Consider the following 24,960-nt stretch of genomic DNA (forward strand, 5'->3'; position numbering starts at 1 on the left):
AACACCTGAAGAAGCTGGAGACTTGATTTAAAACTTAAAAAAACAAACAAAAAACTTAAAATGGCCCCTTACAGCTTGTCTGGTGTCCAGAAGCCCCGAGATCATGAACTGATTTTAAAAAAGACGTTATCTAGACCCTCGACGTGCAGCCGGGCTTGTGGATGCACGTGCACACTGTTGTAAATAACATCTTTTCCAATCAATTTGAGATCTCGGTGCTTCAGTTGCTTCGTCTGTTTAGCAGAATGCTGCAACTCTGTTCTGCTGTGAAGCTCCAGAAATGTTTTGTGGACTACGACACTTCACCTGACGTTACATCAGCGCGGAGGGCGGAGATGAAGACTGAATCTCCTGAACCAGGCACTTTAAGAACTCTGAAACATGTTGAACTCAACCTTTCAGATCTCAAATGAAGGTTTTATGGATTATAACTGAAGAAGTACAAACATGTAAAGAAAGGATCCGCACAAAAACTGCTTGACATTGCAGAACAAAGACGTCGACAGTTTCAGGGATTCATACACAACCTTCTTCTGCTCGTACTGTGTTGTACAGAGTTAAAGCACCTGAGTGTGTTTGCAGTTTTGCAGGGGCAGTATTTGTCACAGATGAGTCCGTACAGGCCAGCGGGACAGAACCGGTCCTGGCAGCTGGGGCCCTTGAAGCCCTCGTTGCACAGACAGGCCCCGTTGATGTGGTAACACTTGGCCCCGTTCTGACAGTCACACTTGTGGGCACACTGCGGCCCGTAGGTGCCGACCGGGCATTCATCCTGGCATCTGGGTCGGTGTCAAAACAGAAACGGATACAATAAATATGAGTGTTTGCGGTCAGACATGCTGAAAGAGAAAGGTTGTCTCTCAAACTGAAATCAGAGATATATAACAGATAATATAACGTTGTTTAACATGTTTTTCAGAATCCTCCTCATCCCTCCAAAGGCTCCTGTGAATTTTTACCAACTGAAATCAGTTATTCTCTAACAACAGCACACTTATTAATCCAGCTGGGTGTTTGACTCTGAGATCAGCGTTTTCAGGGTTTCTAGCTGTAGCCAGGCTGCTAACACTGTCTCTGCAACAGTCACACCACAGAGAAACACTCTGAGCAGGACAGAGGGAAAGTTTTCTGTTCCTGCTTGAAGGAACTGTTTTAGTGACATGATGAAATAACTATTAACGTGCAATTAACTATAAATGTACCATTTATTAATAATGTTATGATGAAGTGTTACAGAGGGATATAAAGCCATGAAAGGAGGCACATATGATCATTAGTTAAAGGGATATTCCGGTGTAAGTTTAATCCATGGTCTAACGCACTGTGAAACTGTGTTAGACTCCCTCTCGAGAGATCAAGTTAGCAGACCGCTAATTTACGGAGTTTTATCAACCTCAGAAACGACCGCACGACAACAATACACTGCAGTAAATGGATCCAAATATAAACCGCCAACAAAAAGCCACAAATAATGCTCAGAACAGCACCAAACTTCAGCAACAGTACAAACAGGGTCTCAGCACATAGTCCGGGGCATCTAACCTCCGCTAGCTTAGCTGGATTTCTACTGAAAAGCTGACTAAATTTACCACTCTTCTGCAGCAGTTTCCTGTTGACGGGAAGTCCCGACGAGTCGATTACCGAGTGCAGTAGAGTTCCGCGGCTCATGGATGAAAATGTATGATTATGACTCCATGGAAAAGCAATCAAAGTTCATATGTGTCTTACCTGCCAGTTTATAACAGTTATTATCGAGAGCGGACAGGGAAAAGAACGGAATTGAGCATTTCTAACCGCACTCGGTAATCGTCGCGTCGGGACTTCCCCGACCCGGAAGCTGATGGAGGAGAGTTGAAATCTGTTTTTAGCTTCACAATAGAAATCCAGCTAAGCTAGCGGAGGTTAGATGCCCCGGACTATGTGCTGAGACCCTATTTGTACTGTTGCTGAAGTTTGGTGCTGTTCTGAGCATTATTTGTGGCTTTTTGGTGGCGGTTTATATTTGGATCCATTTACTGCAGTGTATTGTTGTCGTGCGGTCGTTTCTGAGGTTGATAAAACTCCGTAAATTAGCGGTCTGCTAACTTGATCTCTCGAGAGGGAGTCTAACACAGTTTCACGGTGATTTAGACCATGGATTAAACTTACACCGGAACATCCCTTTAAACGTCTGCCACTAGAGCGCTCACTGACAAAACAAAGAAAAAGGCGTTTGCAGCTGGCTGGACAGTCCGGATCAGAACTGGACACTCCGGAGGAATAAACACCTGGAGTCACGTCAGGTTCTGCTCTGATCGACGGGAGGAGAACTCAGAGATGACTTTGTGACTTTCTGGATTTATCTTCCCTCCTGTCGATCAGCCTGACTGCAGCAGTGATCCGGAGGTAATGTTGACTGCCGACTGGAGCTGAAGGGGAAATGGACTTTACTTCACAAACAGATGAGGAGACAGAGAACCAGAACCAGAACCAGAACCAGAGTCTCTGCTGAGTGCTGACTTCACTCCTTCACCTGAATTGCTTGCTAACATTAGCTCACAGCTGGTGCACAGCAGAGTAAACTGGCTGTTTAGAGCAGATAAACACAAACTATCCCAACATCAAACTCGCTTCACTGCTGATGTTTACACCACTGAACAACCAGCAGAACTGAACAGAATCTGACGTGACTCAGGCACCCATGTTCACAGACGAGGTAAAGTTTTAAATTAGATTTCGTTTATAGACAACTTATAGAAACGTAGCGGTACATTGAGCAACCTGCACAACTCAAAAATATATAACAAAGATCTGGTCATTTTCTGGACAGTTTAATACAAGAATGAGTTCTTATTATTTATTTAAATCCAAGGACTAATGATTCTTCTTCTCTGACTGAGTCACTCTCCATTTTCCACACACGGCTCTGTGAACCATCAGGAGGTTAACAGGTGACACATTATGCTGAGAATCTGAGAGGTCTTCACAACGAGCGTCAGGGAACGGACAGAAGTGAACAGAAAAGGATCGAGGCCGAGTTAAAGCTCAAGTTCTGCCGCCGTCTCCGCATCATTCCCAACACGTCCGCACGTTGGTGCCATTAAGAAATAGACAAATCACTCAATTAAAATAGCTCAGTGAGGATTTCTGCCGTGTGTCACGTTTAAATCACGCCGACTTCCTCAGGACTCTTATCTCGGCTAATTCCATTAGAACGTGGACGGACTGGAGGAGAACTCAATCTAAGAATTATTCCATGTAGGCTAATTCACCTGTCGGGGGCCTAAATGAATGGAGGTAATTTGGCTCAATTGGGAGGAAGGATGGAAGGGGAGAGAGGCAAAGATGGACAGAGGGGGAGGAGGAGAGAGAGACCTGAGGGAGGAGGTGAGGCTGGAGAGAGGCGGACATGACGGAGGAAATAAAGGAGGAAGCAATTTCAAATGGCTGGTGGTGAAAGTCTCCCACTTTGGGTGATCGGGGGCGGGCGGAGAAAAGAGAAAAATGAATAATGGCATTAAAAGCATTATTATTGAGGAGAGACGAGGAGGAGGGATATTAAGATTACATCATATCTTTGTGTTTCTAATCACACAGCTGTGTTAACTGTATGTTAACTCTGAGTTAGAGGATGTTATTTTTCTTCCAAGCATTTTATTTAATTAATGACAACATCGGACATAACAGCAACATCTTCAGGGTTTTATCTGGTAGCGGTTTCACACTGGCACGGTTCTGGTTCTGGAGTCTCAGAACCTTGGTGCTGTCTGGCGAACCAGCCCGCTTTCACACCAGTTTAAGTGGAACCAAAGTGGGAGGACGTCATTCCGCGTCACACAAGCGGAAGTAAACACAGCAACGGCAAAATGGCAGGTCGTGTGGATTATTTACGAGCGTTTGTTTTGTTACTGCAGCTCTTTGCTCACATCCAACACATCAACATGCACCAACTGATGATGATAAGACGTAGAAGACGATTGTGTATAAGGCGAATGGTATGTAAAAAGTATATTTATAAGTTTAACGTTATAACAGTTATGCAGACGTAGCTAACGTTAGCCTGGCTAACTGTTAGCCTACACCGTATCTAACAAAGCATGGGTGATGCCCAAATCGGCACCAAACACTTCTCTTCTCTGCTTTCTTTCCTTCTCTTCCTGCTCTCCTGCTCGACACGCCCACTGATGTTGTCACGGTTCGCAAGGAAAAAACAACTACTTTTAGGTTCCGCTGCGAACCGACTTTTCAGGTTCCGAACCAATTATTTTTTCGGTCTAAACGCGCCAGCCGGTTCGAAGTTCGGGAACCAGAACCGTGCCGGAGCCCTGCCAGTGTGAAACCGCTGTGAGTGAACTTTTTCCTTTTTCTTAGTCTTGCAAAACTATCTCTTGAATATAAATAAAGGTTTATTGATTGATTGGTAGTTCCTGCTACGACAGGTGTGTCCAGGAATATGTAAATATATCTGAATGTGGGCGGGGACATCAGGTGTCTCGTTACTTCTGCCCTCTTGCTCGGACCAAATCCATTTTTTAAACTCAGCCTTCATTTTGATCTAAATTACACCTGTGTGGTTTCCTGACTGTATCCTTCACTGATGTGATGTCATAGCATGTCCACAGACAGGTAGACACTCTACACCTCTGCAGATGATTCAGTCACGTACAGTCTGACGTGATCCGGTCGTACTGTACCTCTCTCCGATGTATCCGGCGGTGCACTGGCACTGACCGCTGATGTGGTCGCACAGGCCTCCGTTACGACACGTGCACTCCTGAGAGCAGTTGATGCCGAACGAGCCGAACGAACACGGCTGTGCACAGACCGGACCCTGAGGACGGAGATCACAAGACCGACACATCAGTCATGAGACAACAAAGAGTGTAAAGAGCTCGTCAGTGAACGACAGACGACATAAGTTCTGTCGTGGAAGAAAAACCCTTCGATGTGACGTTGATACTGACATTTAAATGATTTGAAACAAGCCAATAATTGACTTTCAGTTCTGATAAAAAGAGGATAAAAAAACTAAAAGTAAAAATGATTCAGTTCCTTGTTGTGAGAAAAACAGATCTGCTGAAACTCTCTGAGACTGTGTCGAAATTCTGCTTTCCTAAATGTTTCATGACGTCTGAACACAATCAGCTGTACAAAAACTTTGGAGTATAAAACATTAAAATTATCATAAAAATCAGGAAATTCAATCTGCAAGAGTCAGAGCAGATTCAGTGTGGAGACTAAACTCTTTATTCTTACAAAAGTTTTCTCCTGTGACGTCTGAAGTGAATATTTGTGACTCACGATGACGCTAACTTCTATTAAAGCAGCTGTAAAATCACAAAACATTCATTTTCAGTTTCACATTCGAACATAACAGTCTGAGATTTGGGCAGAAAGAGTCCCGACTAGCTGAGCTCTGATGAACATGTGGGATCAGGTCGTACCACCCAGCCGGCGGGACAGGAGCACTCTCCGGTGACGTGATGACACGTTCCTCCGTTCTGACAGGGACAGCGCTGCTCACACAGGGAGCCATGTTTACCAGGAGGACAAGGCTCCTCACAGCTGGAGGGAGAAACACAACAGACACGGAGATCATCAGACTCACTGAGATTCAGACTTAAAGTGAAACTCACCAAGATGCAACCGAGGCTTTTTTTGTGAATGTACCCGAGTCAAACCTTAGTTTAAAAGCATAATTACGATGAAAGAGGCACTTTTAAGATTTACCGTATTTTCGTTTTCAGGTCAAACTCATTTTCAATGGGAGTGCTACGGGCACTTTTACGATAGCATCAAATCTCTATTTTTAAAACAGTAAGAAGTCTCGACACAACATGAAACTTTGCTGGTAGTATCACCAGGGTCTCTACACATGAACACGAGCATTGAGAACATTGTTTGTGTACACAGAGTTACTAAAAAGAAGCTTTTTGAACAACTCACGTTAGCAGCAGCTTGTTCCGCTTGCCGCCGTCCTGCCAGTGGAGAAGTGTCGATCTCAGAATGTGACGTAACCTGGAGGACAGTTAAGGTGGAACTACAGTCTTCCAGCAACAACGCGACACGAGATCTCACGTGACTTTTCCAGCTTTTTATTTTAGTATTGTTTCTTATATGAGGCTCCTTTTTCAACTTCAAGGTCAATATTGTTTTTCGCTAACGACAAAACAACAAATTATCCTGCATTTATATGGAACTAAGCTTTAGGAGCGTTCCACCTTAACTGTCCTCCAGGTTACGTCACATTCTGAGATCGACACTTCTCCACTGGCAGGACGGCGGCGAGCGGAACAAGCTACTGCTAACGTGAGTTGTTCAAAAACCTTCTTTTTAGTAAACTCTGTGTACACAAACAATGTTCTCAATGCTCGTGTTCATGTGTAGAGACCCTGGTGATACTACCAGCAAAGTTTCATGTTGTGTCGAGACTTCTTACTGTTTTAAACAGAGAGATTTTGATGCTATCGTAAAAGTGCCCGTAGCACTCCCATTGAAAATGAGTTTGACTGGAAAACGAAAATACGGTAAATCTTAAAAGTGCCTCTTTCATCGTAATTATGCTTTTACACGAAGGTTTGACGAAGGTCACAAAAAAAGCCTCGGTTGCATCTTGAGTGTTTTGCGTTAAACTAATCTCCAACAGTGTGTTTAGTCTGGAAGCATGAAAGATGACGAGCATAAAAACTTTGTTTAAGCAGGTTCTGATGATCCGGTTTGAAAATGATCCCATCTTTGATTGATAAATCTCAAATCCACTTTATAGGATTAAACCTGCGTTATGATTTTTTCAGTGCAACTTGAAGGGTTGAGTCCAGAAACGAACACGAACCAAAAGAGGAAATAAAACTTTTAGGAAGACCAGAGATCAGATCTATTTTTTCGTTTTTACCGGAGGCACATGCTCCGCTCACTGGCGCTGGTTCAGCTCGGTTCTGCAAGGACACGACGGCAACACAAATGAGCTTATTGACATTTTCATCAACTCTCCTCTCATCTGGAATATGGAGGCTGGACACTCAGAGGATAAAGTTCAGGAACAATTAGAGAGATTTTAGTTAGAAAATCGACCCGAGCAATCAAAACTAAAGGAGACAAAAACAGGACGTTGAATGTCACTCGTGGGCGACACAACAGATCTGGTACCTGGAGACAGAACAGAACCAGCACGTGTGATGTGAGCGTGAACGTCTCTGATTCAGTCGACTACAACAGCTGTGACGTAAACCGACAGCAGATTACAGAGCGGAGAGGTGAACTTCTGTCTGTTATTTCGTTTCCAGTCTTGTTTTCCTCGTCGGTGTGAAACGCCGTCCTGAGGAACAAGATTGTTTTTCGTTTTGTCTTGAGTGTTTTTTTGGCTGCACTTTTTTTTTCATTCCAGACACAAACTGTGTGATTTCGTTGATTGTATGAGGAGCTCTGAGAACACAAAACCTTTCAAGAGCGTTTTCAAACTGCAACACAGGAGGAATGAGTCGCTTCCTTCTGTTTCCTGTTTTTGTAATCGTCAAGATTTTACTGTAATTCTGCAACTAAGGATTATTTTCAGATTACAAGATGCATCAGAGCCAAAGAAGAGTATTTTTAAATTCATCTTATCAACATTTGAAGTAAAAAAACACATCTATAATGTTCTTTTACTTTTTTTTTACAGCGCTGATGAAGATGTGTTGAACACAGAACTGTGTGAAGAAAACAGACGATTTAAAATAGAGAGAATATTAAACATCTGTCTCACTGAGCTGTTAGCGAGCAGATTCAAGTAAAACGGCTTCATCTTGTAGAATATTAAGACTGATGAGCTCAAAGGTGGGCAGAAGGTGGAAGATGGCGAACAGCTGTGGCATAAACTGCTTTTTGTCTAATGTCAGTGTTTGACTTCAGCGGCTTCTGAGCCACAAGCGTCACATCCAGCTGGGAGGAATTAAGCACTCACAAGGCTCCGGTGTATCCGGGCGCACAGAGGCACTCGCCGGTCTGATGGTGGCAGGTGGCGCCGTTGAGGCACTGACACTCCAACATGCAGTCCTTCCCGTAGAAGCCGGCGTCGCAGGGCTCCTCGCAGCGCCAGCCCTGGTAGCCGTCGGTGCAGACGCAGGCTCCGGTGATCGGGTTACATTTGGCTCCGTTCCGGCACTGACATTTGTTGGTGCAGTGGGGCCCCCAGAAGTCACTCTCACAGCCTGGAGACACAGAGGAAGAGGAGGAGGAAGAGGAAGAGGAGGAGGAGGAGGAAGAGGAAGAGGAGGAGGAAGAGGAAGAGGAGGAGGAAGAGGAAGAGGAAGAGGAAGAGGAGGAGGAGGAGGAGGAGGAAGAGGAAGAGGAAGAGGAGGAGGAGGAGGAGGAAGAGGAAGAGGAAGAGGAGGAGGAGGAGGAGGAAGAGGAAGAGGAGGAGGAGTCAACACGTGGTTTAAAACATGTTATTATCACAGGAGCGTTAACGTTCACAGGAGGATAAAACCCGTGTTGGGGAGACGTAAACTACATGTAGTTGAACTACAGAGCTTAACTACAATTTGCTGTAACTTGCTGGTAGTTAAACTACATTCATATTTTGTGCTGCGTCAAGTAATTCAACTACTTTTTGGGTAATTTCTTGTAGTTTAACTACTCAATTTACAAACTACAATTTTGACCAATAACATGAATTACTTTTTATCTAAAAAAGAACTATATAACATAAATTTTATTTAATTTTCTTTGAAAAAGGGCATGAAACATGTCGCGACATTCCAAGCCATCTCTGCCTCTGATTGGCTCATCCTGGCAGCACTTCAGATGCTTCACAGAGTGGGCGGAGCTTTGTGCCATGAAGGCAGAGCTCATATGGCACAAGCACGTCATGGACGACCCTCCTGTTACCACCGATGTGCCCCTGAACGCACCAGCCTGACCACGGCCATATTTGAGCATGTACATGTTGGATATAGATGCATCTGCAGACACGACCTGCGTGTTCACATGTGAGACCTGCAAGCCGGAAACAACAACAATTTTGACTTTTTTTCGACTTTTTCCTCTCGAGTTGAGAAGCATATTTCTGCTGGCATTTGAATTTTTTGTAGGCTGTTATATTTTGTTTCACATACACCATCTGGTGATTTATTTAACACTGAGTTAAACAAGTATAATGAGTATAAGTAGTTGCTAAAGCTAAAACTACATTTCTCCAGGGGTAGAAATGTAGTTTGTTCAAACTGCTGCCAGGCTGAACTACATGTAGTTTTACAAGTTACGTTGTGTTGTTCCCCAACACTGGATAAAACGTAGAGGAAAGAGAAACGTGCACGACACATATTCATCAAAACTCAAAGCAAAAGCTGAAACAAGTTTAAGACATTAAACAGTCAGTCCACTTTTTGCTCTTCTGGAGTTTTTCAGGGTTTTGTTGAGTACGTTCACCTCAGCAGACTAACAGGTGAGAGTCAGCTGATATCTCTTGTTGCCAACGTGTTCATTCTGTCATTAAACACTAAAGTTCACAGAAGTTTAACTTCCACTGAGGCGCCTCGGAAATCTTCCCTGAGTGCAGCAGATGTGAAAACGCTGCAAAACGTCAGCGAGAGGCTGAAAAGTTCTGATCTGCAGTTAGACTTCATGTTTACTGACCCAGCTGGTCTGTGATCTCTTCAAACCAGCACATACCTAAGAGCAGGCAGCCAAGTCAACTCCATTTATATAGTGACTTTAAACACAACAAAGTACAGAAATAGACTCCAGGAGACGTTTTTTTTTTTGCTTTCAGCTAATCTGATGCTTTGGAGGAAAGTAATCCAGCGTCCTGGAGCCGCTGCAGCCAGAATCTGTCACCGGTGTCGCTGTGTTCAGTTGCTGGGGAGAAAAAAAACGGCACCGAACCACATTTTACTCTTTAGAAGTTATTTAAGCGCCACAAAACATCCTCACGTGTCCAGTTCCCCAGTAGTATCATATTTCTAAAGGCTGAAGCATCGCAGTGTGTAACGCTTCATGTCACTACATCACACACAGAACCGACTATCACCGGTTCTGGTGAAACTGGATCATGTTTACAGACAAAAATGTTTTCTTGTTTTCTCTCTGGTGCCTCTCCGTTCTGCCTCAACTCTGTGATTTACAGAGTTTCCTGAAAGCAACCTGTAATTACTGCCAACGTAATCAAGCACAAGTTCATGGCACTTGCAGGTTTTGTTCATCAAGATAATCTTCAGCAGTTTGCAAAAAGTTAATGTTCATCACGGTCACATGACTCAAACGTCAACACCACTGAGAGTCTTAGTAGTTTTCTTTTTGTGCGTCTGCTTCAAGCGTCTCTAGCTGGATATACATTTTCCAGAAGGTGCTGCGGTCGTTGCTTTTGCTCTTTTTCCGGCAACCAATCACATATTTGATCGACAGGACTCGTCATCTGTCAGCCTGGTAAAGAGGAAAGTAAAGAGAAGTTTGTTCTGGCTGTTAATCCCGAGCTTCATCAGACAGGAACGGTCATAACAGAGAAATTAAAGTCCATCTGTCGGAGCAGATCTGCTGAAGACTGGATGCTTTTATCACCGTACGTGTGCTCAGACCTCTTTTAGCATAGCGTTCGCTAACGTTCCTGCAGACATTTTTTCTCACACCGCACAAGTTCTTCGACCCAAACATCCCGGAGAGAACTCCAGCCAGGACGTCAGCCAGGTGTTTCTGTCTGGCAAATATGTCTGAGCATGTTTTAGTTCAAGACTTACGTTATTTAAGACGTAACACTGAAATGACGTGTGGAGTTTTGTTAGCAGTTAGCTCATAATGTGCCACTACATCTGACTACAGTGACATAAGATGTATGTTGTGTCACTCATGAACCTGGAGGGGGCACCAACTCGTACAAATCTCCACTACATAATGATGCTTTAATTTTTTGTGGAAACAAACAAATGCAATACTATGAATCCCTCCTGGCATCTAATTAAAATGTGCACCTCGTATTCAGCAGCTCATATTTGCCTGCAGGCGTGTTCCTCCTCCTGCCTTCGCTCGACGAGACTCTGCACAAACGAGTTTGTCTGAAGCGTGCTGAGGCCTTCAGGCCGGACGCACCTGACCGGCTCTCAGGTGAGCATCAACACTCACACTCTGCTCCACATTCATCCTGATGTGACGTGCTAACAGCTCAAACATCAGCCTGCAGTGGCGACACGCAGCGTGATGGATGCACTTTCCTCCGTACGGCACCGCGGTCGTCCCATCAGGCTGAAACAGCAGAAAACTCAGCATTTAGCATTTTAATTCTCTCGGCCGCTGCAGCCACAGGATTTTGCTGAATAGAGTAAAACGACCGCGGGGCGATGGATTATTTGTGCTTTATTCTAATGAACCCTTATTTACCAAAAAATGTAATCTACATATTACTGGCCACAGTTATTTCCAGCCTGTTTAGCGTCTTGTAAACACACGGACGGAATACGAATCTCTTCTTTCGGGCGTCTCCTTCCTTTATATGCTCGCTGACGAGCAGATTCAACAGATTGTGCGTTCAGAAAATACATCACAGGTCTGAGAGGAGATGAATCGCCGGTATCAATCAGAAGCAGGAGACTTAAAATGAAAACAAGTAAAAAAAGATTGAACATTTTATTGTATATTACATCATCTCAGATAACATAAATCAAAGCGGTATTATCTTTTTGATATATGCTCACGGGGCGAGCTGCACTCCCCCAGAAGGGAAGTAAAGTAAGAGTCGGAGCGCCAAGAGCTGTGAACGAACGGCTTTAAGTTGAAAGGAAAAACCCCCGGAACCGAGCTCGAGGAGAGACGAGCAAACTTGTCTGGACTTAGCGAGCACTTCTCTCCAGACGTGGGTGGTAGTTTTACAGATATTTCAGTGTTAAATGTTTCATCAGGACCGTGGTGGACAGAGCTGCGAGCAGACAAAGCATAAATCAGACTCACACTCCCTCCGCTTCAATCTCTCTCTAATTTACTCTCTTCCCTTCCTCCTGTTTTTCTCTCCATCCCTCAGTTCTTCCTGCCCTCTCTCTCTCCATCTCTCTCCTCCTCCTCCTCCAGCCTCTCTCTCAGAGAGGGGAGCTCTCTTTATTTCTCTTAACTAGCGAGCCAGCATAGTCAAATCCTTTATCCTCTCACAGCCTCAATTATTCAGCAGCAAAGAGTCCAAATCAAGTGACTAATGACTTTGATCAAGAGTAGCTCGCTGGCACTAAGCAGAACTTTCTGCACTAAATTAAGAGCTGCATGATATACTTTGGCAGGGGCTAACTCTTTGAGGAATATTTCGAGGTTTGTCTATGGCGGAGTCGCTCTCTGCCAATAATAAAATCTGAGCTTGCTGAGGAGCTTTGGCTCTTTTCTCTCTCACGTCGAAGAGAGAAACTCACCCAGATTAGATTCTTAACCTTAAACTCTTCACCTACGTGTCCGGCTCCTGAATCCAGGCAGCTTCAGTCCCGCTGCTTCCACAGGTCAACAGTTCACTTGATTAAAGGAATAGTTGGACGTTTTCGGGGTGAAAGACTTATTAATTCTCTTACCTTCTTATCGATAAGGAGATCTTTACAGTTTTTATTAGGGCTGTCAAACGATTAATTTTTTCACCCTAAATGGGATCAAAACATGGAGATGTCAGCTTTTGGCGAGGGGGGCGGTGGGCTCTCTGCATCTGCCGTGTGTTTGGCTTGAACATGATATCTGAGACTCGACGTACTTCAGTGGTAACTCATTTCATGTCGACAGTACGTGCAGATAACTTTTGTCCTATGGACCGAACCATCTGGCAGTGTTTTGAAAGTGAATTTGCCGTTCTTAAGTCCTTTCTCCGTTTACTTTCACTTTCGCTTTTCAGTCCACCGTGTTTTTCCCGAACGCCAACCCTGCTTCTTCTTCTTCTGATTCCCTTTCTTATTCTTCTGCCGCCCTCTGGATCAAGACTACAGGGTGCCACCGACGGCCGTAAATCAAACAATGCGCGTTTCTTTTTTTTTTTTTTATACCGAACGTTAATCGCACATTTAAAAAATTCACGGCATTAAGAGGATGTTGCGTTAACGAGTTATTAACGCGTTGACTTTGACAGCCCTAATTTTCATACATATCTGCTAACGTTGTGGGTGTTTACATCGCTAACACAGGAATGTTGGACCAGATCTGGCTGCTAAGCTAGGCTAATCCTCTCCTGGCTCTAGCATAAACATAATAGTTAACTCACAGATATGATTGATTGGTTATAACGTTCTCACAGAACTCTTATAAAGAACATGAATCACTCGAGCCTCTTGAGTGCAATCCGGTGCAGTCGGACCTTCTGGAGGAATAAACACCCGGAGTCACATCAGATCCCGCTCTGATCCGACGGGAGGAGAGCTCAGAGACGACTTTTTGATTATTTTGAACCACGTTTTCCGATGAAAATCTATCTGATGTGACTCAGACAGACACAATCACAGATTAAGTAACGTTTTAAAGTTTTATTGACTCCGTGTTTCGTCTCGTTCTCCGACTCCTGGACGTTTCAGCACCTCCAGCAAACTTGTGGATTTCTCTGGTTTGAACATTGTTGGAAACATCTGTGAGGATGCAAGAAGACAAAGTTTGAGATGCAGAAATCTCACATATTATATCTTCAACGTGAGTCCTTCAGAATAAGAGTGAGGCAGCGGAGGCAGAAAACAGACGAGGAGACTTTTGAACCGTTTCCACTTTTTTTGTGGTTGATAAAATTGTTGAAATCCAACATCACATATGTTCTGTCAGCCGCAGCTGCAGCTGTAATCACGGATGCATCTGCAGCCTTTTTTTAAAAATGTCCCTACGAAGACGATGGAGCTCGTTTTGAAACCTTGAAGACAGGTTGTCAGATTCAATAGCTGTCTCGGTGCAGCAATCTTTTCCTTTATTATGCTGAATTCAACAGAAGAAAAGTTCCATGTTTGGAGGTGAGCTAAGTGTTTGTGCGAGGCAGCGATTAGCAGCGTTTACACCGCTGTGTGGCAGCTGAATCATTCTCAAATGACTATTTATGTATTCTAAAGATGGAAAAATTGTTTTGTTGTATTATTAAAGCAGAATTCTAATAAATGACATCCTCTCTGAACCACGAGCTGCACAACGGGACCAGAACCGTCCAAATATAAAGTCTATTACAGCCTCTACTCTTCACACACTGAACTTACTGAAATATTGATGATTAAAACTTATTTTTTCATACAGCAGCTAATTGGAAGATTCATGGACAGCCCTCCTACGCAGAAGGACAAGACTGTAACACTATGATGAGGTTTCTTTATTTTTCCTTGAACAGGAGTGTAACATGAAGCCTGCCGCTCCATCTGCACCGACTGACTCGCGTTTAACGAGCAATATGAACACAAACGGAGAAAAGCAATCAAATTGTATATCGACTCCAGCAGGAGGAACTCCAGACTTCTAGGTTTAAACTGAACCCTGTGGCACAAAGCTCAGCATAATGAGTTCAAACACACAGAAAACCCAGAGGAGCACATCAGCTTCATGACTCATCCACGTCCGTCTGTCTGCTGGCATCCCGCTGAAGCTGAAATCTGCCGTATCAACACCACTTACGAACATCGCGGCGGACGTGGAGTGGGGGTGTCGGGGTCGTTTCTGGCTCAAATTGCTCTAAAAGAAAGTCGACGTCTGATGACTTTAACCGCCAAACAAACAGCAGCAATCCAAGTTTAAGACTGGAAGCAGAGGACACACAACAAGACTCCGTTTATTCAATCTGCCCGGCGCTTCTGTGCAGCGTCTCTGCTGGTTCAAGACACGACATGAGAGTGGTATCGATCTTCTCATCCAAGAGACGAGTCCTCTGAATCAGATGACAAGAGCTGGTGACCGCCCTGCAGGACGACACATCACACAGGCGCGTTTACTGTCCGATCAATTGTTGCAGCAGAGATCGTCCAGATGTGTGGAGGCGCCCAGCGTGTTTCTGAAGACCTCGGCCTCACGTCTGAACGATTACTGCGTCTCCGCACTCTGTAGGACGGCCGGCGGTCCACGGCGCTCTGCAGCGAGGCCGCACCGAGCAGCTATAAACAGTCGTGCCTGCAGATGTGTTGAAACAACCTGTCGTATAAACCGTTTTAAGGATTCGTCCGCCAGCGAGCTCAAACTGAAGCCGCTGCTGCTTCACCTCTGACGGAGACAGCTGGCAGGAGACGAGTCCAACAGCTAACTGTCAACAAAATGTCATATTTTACAGTATTAAACCTTTATTCTATTTTAAATACACACAAAAGAGTGTGAATAAATATGTTTAATGTTAAATAACATCAGAAATCTGTTCCTGTGAATGAACACAACATTTATTTACTTTTTTCCCCATAGAACTATTTTTTTTATCATAATTTCATATATACTGAGTTTTTTAATAGACTAAACTGTTACATTCAGGTTCAATTCTGTAACTTCATTAAGACTAAAAGTAAGTATTGTACATTTACACATTTACATACACTAAAATGTCTTGTGGACATTTTCACAACAGAAATATTGAATAAATGTGTTTTTAATCAACTTCCTGTTAATGTATTGCATAAACTTAAATGTAAATCAAAGGTTTAATGGGCAGGTTACCATCTTATTGCATTAAATTGATTAAATTCCACCATATTAAAGGTAATTACAGTGTTTTAAATCTGTAAATATCTTTAATTAAACATTAACATTAACACACCAAAAACGTTATTTTAATGAGGGAAACATATTGTTTTTATTAAATTTTAACCTTATTTACTGTTATGAGTATTGTTTAGAATATGTTTTTTTAAATTAAATCAATAAAAAAGTGTTCATGATGTTCTATTTTTTGTGAGGGGGCTTGTTTTCTGTGGAAGTGAAACAAATCGAGGAACTTAGAACGATTTTTGTGGTAAATCTTTGTTTTTCACACGTTTAAGTTCTGAACTCAGGACAGAAAACCGTCCATCACATTCTCTCCCTCACTTCTCTCTCAGGGTTTCTGCAGAGAACTGTTCTGTGAAACACTTCATTTCACTGCTCTGGAAATTATATGGATATTTGGGTAAAATTGTCAGAGCAAAAATAAATAATTGTTGCACTATTCTGCATCTTGAGATGACACACGTGTGCTTTCGGCCCGCGGTTCACCGTGAAGGTTAAAGTTCTGCGTCTCGTCATCACGACGTCCAGCTGCAGATCGCTGCTGATGGAGGGAAGTCTCGACTTCTGCGACCTCGCCTCGGAAATGAGGCAGAAAACGTGTCTTTCCTTATAAATGACTTTGTTTGAATACAAAATATGTTAAACAATTTTTTTGCATTACATGATTAATGTCTTTGGCAAACGGCTGAACATTAAATCCTCACACTTCACACTGGGTCTTTATTTACTCTGACAGGTGTTATTGTGTGATAATTAATCAATCCTACTTTATTTCTTGTCTTTTCCATCTTCTGAATAATGCAGACGTGGAGATGAGCTCCGTGTTCCTGCAGTGAGCAGACACTGAAGCACTGTCTCGGCCTCCTGAAGCTAAATCTGAGTAAATAAAACCATGATTCTCATGTGAATATCACAGTTACAGGCAGAAAGACCCAATAAAACTTTGTAGTGGGTAGTAATGATGAATTAACCCTGTTTATGACCAACATAAAACACTTTAACCAGCTGATTCACAGATGATTTGTTGTAGAATCCAAATATCTGGACGCATGCTGAGAATGAATTTGTCATTAAGACACATTTTTGCTAAAATAATTAAATGTCAGATCACTTAATGGTCAACACATGGTGGGAAAAGTGACATTTGTCTGTGTGCAGTCTTTGTCCTGCACATGTTCACATACAGACGACCAAGAGATCAAACTGACTGAGTTTGTGAGTCAGCAAAGCAGCAGTTCACGTGCGTTTAAACCTCTGGGAGACAATCACACTGATAATGATAGCACCCTTATGGTTCTCTATATTTGCAGAAGGTGCAACCCATTAATTTATTTAATCATATTCCAGAGGAGCTGCAGCTGTAATCAGGGTTTGAGTTATGTGGGAGCCGGGGAGGCCAGAGCTCCCATGAAAGCAGTAAAGTCATTCATCTGTGGTGGGAACTAATATAGAACCAACAACCATGGCTGCAGGAACACGGGGGGCGCTGAGGGGCTGCAGCACCTCCGGAAACCAGGCGTTATAAAAACCAGCTGATGAAAAACAAGTGTGCAGCAGAGAGAGAGAGAAAGAGAAAGCATGAGGATAGAAACAGGATATGAAAACTTTCTTTGGTCGTGAAGCCGCATGTTCACTCTCTGTGCCAACAAACACGAACACGTCTGGAAGAAACAGACACAATGTTTTGCACAAAGAAAGAAACAACTTATTGAAGAACATTTTGCCGAATTATCTAGAAGACCACAATAATTAAGAATTTACCAGAGACAGAGTTCCACAAAGATTATAAAGTCCCTCCGAAGTGAACAACTCACAAAATTGAGTGATTTTATAATGGAGTCTGGTGACTTTCTGACCCTCCTCATCTCCTTGTTGATGTTTGCAGACGCTGATGTGGCTGTTTGTGTTGCTGTAATGCAAATCTAAGTTATCCTGACTATTTATATTTCAGCTGTTACTGACTACCTGCGACCCTGACAACAGATATTATTTAATCACAAATTACGAATATTTCAGTATAATAAGTATTATTTACTTTAATGACAAAACAGGCTTGGCTTAAAAAAATCCCCATATTCTTTTGTAAATGACTTCACTTTACCACCAGGGGGCGACGTGAAATATTGTTAATTGTAGGAAATATGACAAATTGTTATGATTTCAAAGCTTCTCCATTCATCAGCAACTGAAAGGACGATGGAAAACAAAAATTCCTAACGGACATGGAGACATATTTCATTTAAGAGCCTTTTAGCTACCGTTAGATGACGGCTAGCGTTAGCATGCAGCCATTCCTTGCTAACATTACCGTTTGATCGTGTTACAAAAGGAAAGAGGTAAATTCCCTCGATCATCAACACACTCATTTATTTAATGCTAGCGAATGTATGCTAATGTTAGCTAATGTTAGCTGTTGTTAGCTAATGTTAGCTCTCTAAGTGCTAATGGGTTCAATCAAATATGTTGGTCTGCCTTGAAAAATGGCCACATTTCTGTTCATATTTTAACTATCGATTGTCTTACCAGCTGCTGATTAATTAATAAGCTGTGAAATAATAATGATTTGTCAGATTTCCTTCATTTATACGACTCATGACCTTTAATGCTGCAGGAGGCCGACAACCTTTGAGCGTGATGTAAGAGGAAATCGCCGCCATGCAAATATGACTATCGCATTGTTAATTCTTTTACGACACATTAAGAAGTCATTTCTATTAGAGATACTGCAATTTTCAGCAAAAGTGTAATTTGCAGTACATGATGTGATTAAGCGCCGAGGCGCAGGCCTTATTTGACCATTGTTTCGTTTGGGATTATATTGTATAATAGAGAGCTGCGGAGTGCTCTAGGTAATGTGTGCACACACGCCGTGCATGGCTGATTGATGTTGTCATTAAATCGTCTGCTGCATCCACTTTAAATGCTGCTCTCTCTTGTCTTTCCAGCCATTCGTAAAAAGAAAAACCTTAAGGGTTTCACTGTCCCGCTTTTCCATGACACAGGCAAACGTTATGCAAATGTAATAATCATTCATTAGTCACTATCAGGTGGAAGTCAGCTGGTTGAGCCGTTTTTGCTTTCACAAAACTGCTACGTGGCCCAAACAAAAACATTTCAATATGCATTTCTGGGCTGCAGTCATGAAAGTGTGGAGAGATGTGACTCCCCAAACTTTTATTTATCCAGGAAATGTTTCTGAGCAGCTGTTCAGGGCTGGTACTAACATCCAGCCGGAGAGATCCGATCACAGGTGGACAGCTGTAAGTCCGTCAGTTCACACCTGGATGTGATGGGATCTCACTTCTCCACTATACATGCAAATAAACACATACATCACTGTGAAACAAAGTTTTTTACACAAAGAAAGAAAGAACTGAAGGTGTAACATTTGCCGAATTTACAAGAAAGCCCAAATAGTTAAGAATTTGTCAGTTTGTTTCAAAAAGTTTATAAAGTTTCTCCAAACTCAACTACTCAACTACAAAATTGAACGATTCTTTAAGGGAGTCTGGGCGTTTTCTCCACTGGTGACAAAGAATGCTCATAAGTGGAGGCAGGATGGATTAAACTCTGTCTGATTCACTCACTGGAATGTAAATCAAATGTTTTTATACAGTGTCAGTGTTTGCAGCAGATGTTTGTTGTGATGCAAGATGTCTGTTTCTACTGATCCAACTGCTGAACCAGTAACCACAACATCACCAGACTCCCTTAACAAATCGGCTGATTTTAAGAGTTGTTGATTGAGGGGAAACGTGACAAACTTTGTGAAACGGCTACGACAAATTCTAAACTATTGGTGCCTTCTTGAACATTCAGCATTAAATCTTTCAGCTGAAGTTGTTTGTCTCCTTGTAAAAAGTGTCAGTTTGTGGCAGCATGTCTGTACCAGCCTGTCTGCTTCTGTGTCTAAAGTGCCAAAGTCTTACCTGCCAACATTGATCAGCTGTTTGAACACACTGTTTACACTGATTTCACTATTTACACTCCATTTATGAAAGAATAAACATGTTATTGATCTAAACATGTTACATTTTACAAATACAGTAAATAGTAACCAATATAGGCGACTTTTAGTTGCATGCAGAGAAAATCACCAGACTCCCTTAAAAAAATACTCAATTTAGTGAGTTGTTGAGTTAGGAGAAACTTTATGAACTTCGTGAAATGTTGTCTCCGACAAATTCTTAACAATTCAGACCTTCTAATAAATTCTGCAAATGTTTTACATCACATTTTTTTTTTTGTGCCAAAAACATTGTGTCTGCTTGTCCCAGTGCTGTACATGTATATTTGATATCGAGCGGGGGAAGGAATATCAGATCACAAGTGGTCAGTCGAGATGCACTATTGCCAGGTGTGAATCGATGCGCTGCTGCTACACTGGAGCAGAGGTTGAACAGATTCCTTGCTGTCCAGATTTCTTTTCTCAAACTCTTTTCACCGGCAGAAAAACTTTGTAAACTTGGAGCACAAACATTCGAACTAATCTGCCGTTTTCTAACCAGAGCGAGAAAACAGAAAATCTCTCCAGCATTAAATTAATACTGAAAACATCACATCACACCACTCATGCACGATGACATCTGCATGAGTGTTTTTCATTAATCAAACTCTCTTATGCTCTACAGTCAATACAGTCACAGGGTGGCCAGTAAGGTAATAGCAAATAACTGCATGATATTAAAAAACCCCACAAAGGTCTGCAGTGAAAAGTGTCCGTTCACAAGAGGAGAGAAAAACATCTGTGATTGAATTAGCTGCTCTTGACTGTGCTTTATTTTCCAGCTGATTGAGTCGGAATTCAATTCTCAAAGAGAACATTGATTCTTGACTTCCAAAGACCCACGACGGGGTTCTCCATGCACGGAAGTTTGGGTGTTTCTTTGTTTGCTTGTTTATTTGGAGGAATCAAAGAAAATCTGAAGCGCAGATGTCGACTTCATTTTCAACCAAGAAACTGCAAAAAAAACCCTGTGAACTTCTCGTCTTTACTAAGAGTGAAGTTGTCACATCAGCACTGATATGATGAGACGTTTCCTATGACGAAGATGCATGAGCCTTGGTGTCAGAGGAATCGACAGGCAGCCTAATCAGACGGGAACGAGGGGGAACACCCTGCCAATAACGGAGGCAGAGGGATACTGCTGAGTGGCCGAAAACGCAGCAGCACTCCGACTGCCACTGGGCCATCTGTTGATCTATGGAGCAGCAACCGCACTCATTTGTCTTGGTTCTGCCCCGCTGATCACGTCCTGGGTTTGTGGGGGTCGGCTCTGAGCTACAGTCAGGTTTTTATTTGAGTTTATTGGCGCCCAGCTGGACAAATTAGGGGCATGCACACAGGGAGTGGAGCTGGGAGAGACACGGGGGGACGGACACAAAAGTCGAGCTCATGATCGGATATACATGGACGGGCCTGAGACAAGCTTCATGCGACGGGACACCAGCACACAGAGACATGTCTACTGTTTAACCCTTTAGAAGCACAGAAAGGCCAAAGTAATTTTCTAGCATGTCAGGCAGCTGATAGGACACGACATCATGTTTTCTCCACTGAGACGAGAGTGTAACCTGCTTTCTCTGGTGGGATCAAGTCCCCAAATACTGAGAAAATACCAATCTGTCGACCAAAGAAAGAGCAGAAAATATGTTGTATATTTCTGTCTTCTAGCTTTACTGAATCTTTTTCTTGTTATTTACTACTAAAGTTAAAAAGGTCAAAGTCTGGACCAACAGAAGCTCCTCTCTCCCACAGAAAACACAGCTCCTGAACGCCTCATCAGTAGTCCCGCCTTTAACTTTCTGACATCACACTACATCATCATGTCACACATTTGTTTAATTTATGCCTAGTGGCTAGTTTGGCACGTACAAATTGATTTTAGCACTGCTGCTCTGCTGTTGTTAGCTGTGCTGGCTCAGGCATGTATGAGTCGACCAATCAGAGCAGACTGGGTGTTCAGGAGGAGGGGCCTTAAAGAGACAGGAGCGTTTCAGACAGAAAAGAACAAGAAGCTGCAGCACTGGACAGTGTGAAGAAACTGATGTGTTTGTTTGAGCATTAAAGTACTAACACACCGTGAAACTGTGTTAGACTCCCTCTCCAGAGATCAAGTTAGCAGACCGCTAATTTACGGAGTTTTATCAACCTCAGAAACGACCGCACGACAACAATACACTGCAGTAAATGGATCCAAATATAAACCGCCACCAAAAAGCCACAAATAATGCTCAGAACAGCACCAAACTTCAGCAACAGTACAAATAGGGTCTCAGCACATAGTCCGGGGCATCTAACCTCCGCTAGCTTAGCTGGATTTCTACTGAAAAGCTGACTAAATTTACCACTCTTCTGCAGCAGCTTCCTGTTGACGGGAAGTCCCGACGAGTCGATTACCGAGTGCAGTAGAGTTCCGCGGCTCATGGATGAAAATGTATGATTATGACTCCATGGAAAAGCAATCAAAGTTCATATGTGTCTTACCTGCCAGTTTATAACAGTTATTATCGAGAGCGGACAGGGAAAAGAACGGAATTGAGCATTTCTAACTGCACTCGGTAATCGTCGCGTCGGGACTTCCCCGACCCGGAAGCTGATGGAGGAGAGTTGAAATCTGTTTTTAGCTTCACAATAGAAATCCAGCTAAGCTAGCGGAGGTTAGATGCCCCGGACTATGTGCTGAGACCCTATTTGTACTGTTGCTGAAGTTTGGTGCTGTTCTGAGCATTATTTGTGGCTTTTTGGTGGCGGTTTATATTTGGATCCATTTACTGCAGTGTATTGTTGTCGTGCGGTCGTTTCTGAGGTTGATAAAACTCCGTAAATTAGCGGTCTGCTAACTTGATCTCTCCAGAGGGAGTCTAACACAGTTTCACGGTGATTTAGACCATGAATTAAACTTACACTGGAATATCCCTTTAATGTTCTTATCCACTTCACAGCGTTCTGTGCTGTGATTTGGTCAGTAGAGGAAGTAACGTTGTAACGTTACCTCAGTGTGGAAGGCAACAGCCTCACTCACCAACACTCCTGATTTTACAGACAGACTCCCATTTTTCACTGCCCTCTCCCCGTTTCCTCGCGGGTCATAATTCTCCCATATTTCACCTGATTTATGGCAGTCTTTCACACTTTCGCCCCTTTTAGTAATCATAACCTGGTTCTGGTGCTGCACAGTCTATAGTGTGCTGTACTGTTGCTGCTCGTCCCCCCTCAGCGAGTGAGAGACGGACAGACAAATGGAAAGGAGAAAGAAAATGTGAACACATTTCAGACGCCCTGGAGACAAGAAATCCCGTTTGCTGCGTAAAGTTTTAAAGGAAAGGGGCTGTAAAATCTGCCGTGTCGATTTTTCTGTCAATCACTGTGTAAAGACTCTCTAAAGGGCTTCTGGCAGAACAAAAAAAAAAATGAATGGATGTATTTTACTCCACAGATTCACACAACAAGGGGAGTTTTGGGGAGCGTTTTGAAAATGAAAATCATTTTACAGAGAAATGCTGTTACATTTTGTTATTTTAAATTTCCAAACATGAGCAGAATGCAGGAAACACGGTCCTTAAATCTCACATTTTCAGGGATACGACCCGAAGGACTCTGTTGGTGTCGGTATACTCAATAATTTCAAGGTCTCAAGTTTGGCAATAACCGAGCTAACTTCTCAGAAACTGTTACTGCTGCACATCGTACACGGTTCTGTATTCACCTGCTGTATAACCGGCTAAATAGCCCAAATTCTGGGGGAGGGCTCTGATGTCCAGACCACCGTTACACACCTGTACTAGAAACACTTTTAGAATATTTATCCAAGACCTTGATCTTTGTGTCTGAAGCAGAAAAAGCCTTTGGACCAAATAAATTCATAAATATGATCAGCTGCAGACGGACGCTGAACCACTCCTTATAAATGACTTTCTAATATTTATTGATATTATTATCAAATAGAATCACTGCCATCAAATACATTTACATTTACTACTACTACAGATGGCACTAGTGAAAGACTTTATTTATTTATTTACAACAGAAAGGGATTTTCCTAACTTGGAAATGTGTTGTTCTTTTTCTTAATGGCTCATAACTGATCTATAATGTATTCGTATCTGATTAACCAATAATGAAGCCATTATTCAATCAATTTGTTGTGAGGTTTTAGGTGATAGAAAAACACCTGCTACACACATCTAACTGCACATGTGCAGCTCTCAACAGAGATGAGAGAGGAAGCAGGAGGTCTCACTCCTTAGCAAATACTGCGATCAGCTCTGGAAAAAGAATCAGAATATTATTGATTAAGACTTTAGAACAAGTTTAAAGTACGTGCGTGTTCATGATCACGAACAGGAGAAAAAACGGAGAGGCAAACTCGTCTTCTGGCAATGTGAATTTCTACGTTTGAGAACCATGTTTACACACTTATTTTGGTGTAAATGTGTACAAAGGAAATCGAGAAGCCTCAGTCTCATAGTCTCATATCAGGATAACGATATTTTGCCCATCCCGACATCCAACACACACCTCAGGATGCACACATACGTTTAAAACCCCGCACCAGAAATCATCTTCCACATGCAGCAACCTTCACTTTACCGAATCATCAAACATGCAGAGTTTCACGTCCGACTGCAGGCAGAGAAAAATCCTCATATTCTCCGAGCTGAGAGCCACTAAACGGCTTGTTGCGGGGATGAATAAATGATTATAAAGTCGTTCTGCGTCTGTCATCCAGCTCGACTTCCAGATTTCACCCTGACGAGATGCTGCATGGGATCGATGCTGCCGTCAGCCAATGAACGCCTTCTCAGCTGCACTCAGAGGGTCTGCTGGGCAAGAGCCAATGAACTATCCAGTCTGCACACACACACACACACACACACACACACACACACACACACACACACACAGCCTCTAGCTTAATTCATTAATATTTAATTCAGTGCCATCATCATGTCAAAACCTAAGGAACTGCGAGAGAGAAACAATCTGTGGGACACTTGTTCTCTTCACCACTTTGACGAGACCTTCGGTGATAAGCAGTCGCTGCTCTGGTGTTTTTGCATTTACCGCAGGCTCAGGCTCAATATAATCTATTATTAAATACTCGTCTCTTATATTTATTCCAAACAAGTTGCTATTATTGCTTCCATAAACACAAAAGGCGATAACTTCCCGAGCCGAACAGCCGAGTAAGGGCTTTAAAACAATCCATTGGTTGACTCATTATCGCGTCGTCGTTGGCGGGGGTAAAAAAAAAAAAAGAAGAAGTGTTTTCTTTATATGAAATCACACACAGGCGCCTTTAACTGAAAAGCCCCACAGGCTCATTGAGTAAGGTCAACCGCAGGAGGAGC

At 42.8% G+C, this 24,960-nt stretch overlaps 1 protein-coding gene across 1 annotated transcript in view; it reads right to left on the minus strand.

Annotated features, from left to right (window-relative positions):
• Positions 1–24,960, minus strand: part of LOC115579671 (multiple epidermal growth factor-like domains protein 11) — a 147,427-nt gene that overhangs the window by 28,895 nt on the left and 93,572 nt on the right. The window contains exons 7-10 of the mRNA XM_030413250.1: positions 7,919–8,165; positions 5,424–5,544; positions 4,674–4,810; positions 567–779 (exon numbers count right to left, since the gene is read on the minus strand). Coding sequence (XP_030269110.1) covers positions 567–779; positions 4,674–4,810; positions 5,424–5,544; positions 7,919–8,165 — 718 coding nt within the window. The remainder of the gene's footprint in view (positions 1–566; positions 780–4,673; positions 4,811–5,423; positions 5,545–7,918; positions 8,166–24,960) is intronic.

Source organism: Sparus aurata, chromosome 4 (genome assembly GCF_900880675.1).
Source record: "Sparus aurata chromosome 4, fSpaAur1.1, whole genome shotgun sequence".
Classification (NCBI taxonomy): domain Eukaryota; kingdom Metazoa; phylum Chordata; class Actinopteri; order Spariformes; family Sparidae; genus Sparus; species Sparus aurata.